The 6,198-nt window shown below is 49.5% G+C and overlaps 1 protein-coding gene across 1 annotated transcript; it reads right to left on the bottom strand.

Annotated features, from left to right (window-relative positions):
• Positions 1-2,080: 2,080 nt before the first annotated feature.
• On the bottom strand, positions 2,081-4,844 carry FBXL22 (F-box and leucine rich repeat protein 22). The gene is made up of 2 exons (XM_027903959.1): positions 4,456-4,844; positions 2,081-2,523 (listed from the first exon to the last, which is right to left on the bottom strand). Exons 1-2 carry the CDS (start codon positions 4,788-4,790, stop codon positions 2,178-2,180), a joined length of 681 nt encoding a protein of 226 aa, XP_027759760.1. The 5' UTR covers positions 4,791-4,844; the 3' UTR covers positions 2,081-2,177.
• Positions 4,845-6,198: the final 1,354 nt, after the last annotated feature.

Genomic DNA, 6,198 nt, shown 5'->3' with positions numbered 1-6,198 from the left:
TGGGGGAACAAGTTGGCTCTTACAGTCTTTTAGTTACTGCAAAAAAATAAAATGCAGGCCAGTAGTAAAGCTGCAAAACTAAACCTGCAAATAGCTGTTAAAATGTAGCAGGTTATTTTAAAACCTTGACAGCCTTGACGTAGTTGAATCCCAGTGATGGCAATTGCAGTTCATGTGTTTTTAACTCTGATTTCCTCAGTGTTCTGTCACCTGCATGTAAATGGGAGCCAGGCCTGCTGTGCTGCTGTAATAAAATACTGAATGTTTGGTCTGTTGTGGAACAGAGAGGTGGAGACTCCCCGTGGGACAGACCAGGATTTGCAGAAGTTAGTATTTCTAAATTTGCTTTAAGGACACTCACACACACTCAGATGTTCCTGCTCTGTGCAGGGTTTTAATTTAAACCAGAATTTTATCTGCTGTGCTGCTTCACTGGGGTCCAAGCTGGGACTGTTCAGGACCCAGGGGTTGTGAAGCTGCTCCATGTGCAGCCTGGGCCTGTTTGATGTGGGAGCTGCGCTGGCACTGCTTCTCCCCCACGGAATCATCTGCCTGCCTTGGGAAGCAGAAGGTTCTTGGGTGGGTTTTACTGGATGGGACACATTTAACGTCGTTAAGGTATTTAAGGTAAACACAAGTTCAGCTGCAGAGCCAGCAGGAATGGCAGGACTTTGTGGTGCTCTCCAGGAGTCAGAATTCTGAATTCACACCAGAACTGCTGAACGAAATGGGAAATAATGGAAAGCAGACTGGGGGGATGTGCTCACAGGGCTTGAGAAATGCTGTAGTTCAACCAGCCCCTGCAGAACTCCCAGCTGATGACAGTGGTTCTTCTGGACTGTGAGACTGAGACTGCCCCTCCAGTCAGAGCTGGGTCAGGTGATTGCAGGACACAGGAAGGGACACTCAGAAATGTTTAATTTTCCTCAGGAAAAGTCTGGAAAGGCAGAAGGAGTCTTGAACTGTGGTGTGACAGCCCTGAGTGCCAATACCACCCCAAACCCAGGGTGCCACAGCCAGTTTTCCACAGCAAACTGTGTCAGCCGTTGGTTGTCAGGTTCTGTAGGTGATGGCACAGCATCACCTGCGCGGCTGCAGGTTGTGCAGTTCCACTTCCATGAAGCAGAGCGGCAGGAAAGGGACAGCCTTGTGGCCTAGGATGAAAACAGCTCCTTGGTGTGTTCTTTGCAGTGAGAAGTGGGTGTTTATCTCCAGCTGGGCTGTAGTGTGTCCCTAATTTAGCATTTAAAGCCACAGGTTGGAGGTCACTGTCCTTTCCTGTAGGTTAGTTCTCTGAACCAGCATCTGTTCATGTTGTGTTTCCTTTCCTGTCAGCTTGGAAAGATTCCCTGGTGTGTCTTACACTGTGTAAGTGCCTCATGCAGGGGTCAGCCTGTGTGCTGCGTGCATGGAACCCCTCATTTCATCCAAGAGCCTGGTAAATGATCTCCCCCTGGGAATCACTAATGCAGTGCTGCATGACAGGTACTCTGCTTTTGCTGGAAAGACCTTACAGGGAGTGGTTACCCCCTTGGCAGATGGAATGGTTGTATGGACATGCCCTTGAACAGGAATTTGGTGATCACTGTGCCCTGAACTTTGTGGCCATCCCACAGTGACTCAGTGTCTGCTCTGCCCATTATTGAGGAGTTCAGAGCGTGGGGTCCACTCTGAACCCTGTGATGGAACCTCAGTGGAGGCTCTTCCCTCATCTCTGTGTGGATCACTCTACCTCAATTCCAACTCCTCCTGTGTCCTTGTTTTTCCCATGCAGTCACTGGTCAGGTGAACCATGCCATCCAGCCCACTGCTCCTTGTCAGACTAATGTGAAACTTCCTTAAATTCCATCGAATTTATTGAACTCTTCAGATTATAATTTGGCCTCCATCAAACACCCTGCTGCTCCCTCCTGAGGTGCATTCACTCACCCCCACCAGGAGGGACCCCAGCTGCAGCGTGGGGCAGGTCTGGCACTGTGTGACAGCAGGGCAGGGTTTTCCAGTGTCAAGGAACAACAGCAAATGTTTTTTTCCTGGTGGAGATGCCTTTTCCCTGTGCACCCTTTACAAAACAAACCAGAAGGCAGGGAAGTGCCACAGTTCATTGCCCCTGAGAGGAGAGCTCAGGTGAGGTGAAATACCCCCCCTGGTGATACCCACCCTACAATCTGCTGCTCCTACAGCTGAACCAGCTTTCTTGATGCTCTTTCAAGCATCAGCTTTTTCCCTGGCTGGCTGTCTGGGATCATGCTGGCACTTCTGTCTGCTCTCAGCGTCACTGCAGGACGCTGTTCCCTGAGCCTCTGCAGCCCAGCCTGTGTTATGTTCCTGCAGAAATCCACGTGCAAGGTGTGCAGGGCCCCCCCGTGCAGCGTCACTGCCCGCAGGGTCCCGTCCGTGATCCGAGCGCAGTTCTCCAGTTTGAGCGTCCTCAGCTTGGGGCAGCTCCTGAGGAGCAGCAGGATGGAGTCATCTGTGACGTGGCCACACCCAGACAGCGTCAGGGACAGCAGGTTTGGGCACCTGGAAACACGATGGCAACAGGTGAGATGAGATGGTGGCAGAAATAAATCCTGATGGTGTCAGGAGTAAACATGAACTCTAGAGAAACCCCTCTTCATCAGCAGGGGCAAAAAGGCACGAGTAGATGGGGGCACATGGACATCTTAACCCTTACTAATGGCAGAGCTTTACCTCCTTTGCTTCCTGTGGTGGCAGCACCTCCAGCTCAGCTGGCAGTGCAGAAGGGGCTGTGGGGGCCTCTTTGAGCTGCAGCTCCGTTGTGTTTTCTTAGGGAGGTGCCAGGTGCTGTGATGAGATTCATTCAGGCACAGGCAGTGGTGAGATTGATTTCAGGAGGAAGGTGAGGACAGCTGAGAGAAGAGACTGCTGGATGTGGGCAGGTGGGACACTCCCACTCTGGATTTTCAGGAATTACAGGTCTGTTTGAGCTCCTTGGATTTACCGAGTGGGTGCCAGCTGCTACCTAAGAGTGTTGCTGTTTGAACCCCACACAGGTCTTAAATTCTCCTCTGGGTCACTGAAAGTGGTGAGAACTCCACTGGCAAACAGGGACGCAGCAAATGGAAAAAGCTTTATTTTGAGCTGCTGGGGAAGCTCAGGAAAGGCTGTTGCTCTTTCCACTGGCTGTCCCTGAGCCAGGCCTGGAGCAGCTCTTTGTGCTGAGCAGGCAGGACCCCTGTGCGGTGTCTGGTTCCTGCTCACACCTCTGCAGGTGTGAGTTCAGCCGCACAGCCTCCTGTTCCTCCATCAGCACAGTGATGGGCAGAGCACGAGCCTCTCCATCCTGTCAGAACTGTGGAGTCCCCGGGCACTTCCACGGGCAGATCTGTGTTACAGCATGTGCTTTTAGGGGTACAACATTGGGGGGGCAAAGAGGGGGGCATCTGTCCTTAAAAATGTTCCTCTGTCTGCACACCCCAGCCCGTCACTGCACGGGCTTGGTTTGTTACTCCACAGTGAGGAACAGCTGGAGAAAAAAAGCTGGCAGGGTCAAGAAAGGCTCTGACCTCCCATCCCTGGAGCCTTCAACAAAAGTACTTTAACTCAGAAAAGCTGGATGTTTAATTTGCATTTGAATGCTGGGAGTTTTGTTGGAATGCTTCCAACGATTGCTTGTATTATCCCTTGTAGGAGCAGGTGTGCTGATCCTTTGCTTATGTATTAATCCAGGTTTTTATCAGTTCTAGAACAGTTATTTCTGAAATTTGGTACTTGGAATTTAACACCCTGTTTTGAACCCCCGTCCTTGTTTTGAGCTCTGGTGCTGCCTCTCCCCAGACATCGTGTCCTGTCGGTATCCCGGGATTTTGGGCTGGTTGTGGCACTGGGGTGAACCCTGACAGGGCAGGCACTGCCACCTCCTCACGGGGAGGATCTTTGATTAGAGCTGCTTTGTAAAACCAAGCTGTTTGTAAGAAATGCTCTGCACCCAGGGCTGCTTTTCCTCTTTCTCCTCCCTTAGTGTAGTTTAATCGAGCTAAACTTCAGTGTAAAAGCAATACTTATTTCTTAGAAAGAAATTAATGTGATGTTTAGTAAGATGATTAATGAACTTGGCTGTTATGATGTGTGATTTGCTGTTTGAAATCGTGACTTTCCCCTGACCCACCCCCAGCCACTGCCCGAAGGGTGGGGGTCAGGTCAGCAGCAAGGTGGGAGGCACTACTGCACTTTCCCATATTAGTCATTCTTCAAAAAAAATTAGAAAAAATAGACTTAAGGAAAGTCAATATGAAGTATTCATTACTGCCACCATCACATGAACTTAACATTGTATTTAAATTGTAAAGGGAAAGCACTCATGTACTTCATGCTCCATTTCAGGCAGATTGGATGGAGTACTTTAAAAATAAGGTCATCAGAAGCTCTCGCTTCTCGCATTTCGCTCATTTCAGGGCAGGGAATCTGCACAGTCACACCCAAGGAACGTACCTGTTGCAAACCTGTAGTAAAAAATCCCTGACAGTGTTCTCATGCCTGTTACAGAAGTCTCTCTGGAAACTGTTTTTCATCCAGTCCTCAATGTTACACACCTTGACTCTCTCGGAATACCAGCAGATGGATAAGTATTTTAAAGCAGGTCCCAGGAGAAAATTATCCTTCTTTAGTTCCACTGGAGAATGGAAGTTCAACAAAGACCACAGCAGAGGATCCTCAAACACTTCTAGTAACTTGTGACATGTTTTTGCTAAATTTTTCCTGCTGTTTTTGTCCAGGAAGGAGAAGAGGTGCAGGAGGCATTCCCGGTTCAGCTGGGTGATGTGCATGGTGGGGCTGGAGCAGTCCCGGTCAGTCCCCTGGGCTGGGAGCAGATGGGGCTGGAGGGGCTCAGCCCCCCCAGGGCTGGTGCACATATATGGTCGTGGAATGGGGGTTATTTTTGGCCAACAGCTGGTGCAGCAGCTCAGAACAGGGAAAGCAACGTGCACTCAGCTCGTGTTCCCTGCTGCAAGGGCATGGGCTGGGCTGGGGGACAGCAGGGCCTGCCTGCCATCAAATGCTTCCTTAAAAGGGATTCTTTCCCCTCGGAGTTGAGCACAGCTCCTGGGAGTTCCCCGAGTGGGGATGGGGTGTAGCTGCAGCTGCTGCAGCTGCGGGGAGGGGCTCTGCCAGCCCTTCCCATCAGGAGCAGCACTTTGTGTTTACAACAACTGGGGCTTTTATTTGCTCATTGATTTTTTTGAGGATTTTTCTTCTGCTTCATGTTCAAGGACTGTTACACTGGATAATGACCTTTCAAAACATCATCTAAAAATGCCCTGGGTGCTTTAAGCACATCCACACCCTCTGCAGCTTCAGTTTGCAGCCTGGGAGCTGTGGGCAGTTTCCTGCACACTTATTTGGGGCTGGGCTCTGATCCCATAAACAAAGCTGGCCGTGTCCCACCTCCTGCAGGAGGGAGGGGACGGCACAGACTCCTGGGAACAGCAGGGCTGTGTTTAGCTCCTTGTGGGCTTGTGCTTTAAATAGATGTCTTCTATTAGCTTGAGGTTTACGAGTTGGGTTGGGTTGGTTTTGTAGGTTTAGTTCTGTCACCACAGACACCTTTTTTCCACTTTCTGGTGGAAAAAGGAGATATGGAAATGGTTTTACAATTGTTTGTTTTCCAGAAGTTGGAGAAAAACAGTGACACCAAATTGGAATTAAAAGCAGTAAGAGAGCCCTTGAACTTTCATCTTTGTAAAACAAAAATGCTTGGGATTAAGGCATTTTATATCAGTCTTCTGCTTGGTGTAAATGCAAGAGAAAACATTTAACAAATGGGTTGACAGAAACAGCAGAACAGTTCTGTGGGGGTTTACAAGTACAGCTGGGAGATTGATGTACCCGTGCATGTTAATTAGGAGTGTTTTCATATATGACAGGGCTGAGTGGGACCCAAGGTCACCTCTTCCTTCTTACCCTGAGAGATTCAGCTCTGAGGAACGAGACCTGAAGTGTGTTTGCAGCTGCAGTTCCACCTCCATGTCCTGGGGAAGTGCTGGAGTTGTGTGTCTGCAGATGGTTTCTCTCTTTAGTCATTTTCTATGTACAGTAAGCTGGGCTGAACAACAGCCAATCTTTTTGGTTTCACACCCTCTGCCATTTAATCTTTTCCTTGAAACGAGAAGGACATTCCTGCTCAGAGCCAGGCTCTGGACAGTGCCAGGAGTACTCCAAGGAAGGGACAAGGTT

Source organism: Empidonax traillii, unplaced genomic scaffold, assembly GCF_003031625.1.
Source record: "Empidonax traillii isolate 1590-97213 ecotype Southwest subspecies unplaced genomic scaffold, ASM303162v1 scaffold1001:size240121, whole genome shotgun sequence".
NCBI classification, from domain to species: Eukaryota; Metazoa; Chordata; class Aves; order Passeriformes; family Tyrannidae; genus Empidonax; species Empidonax traillii.
Note: the sequence above shows the minus strand (reverse complement) of the source record. Positions and strands in the feature narration are given on the sequence as shown.

Excerpts from the sequence above, each read along its gene's own strand:
- FBXL22 (XM_027903959.1), bottom strand. The coding sequence starts at position 4,790 with ATGCACATCACCCAGCTGAACCGGGAATGCCTCCTGCACCTCTTCTCC. Across the intron at positions 2,524-4,455 it reads TTACTACAGGTTTGCAACAG|GTGCCCAAACCTGCTGTCCC; the intron begins GTACGTTCCTTG and ends TCGTGTTTCCAG.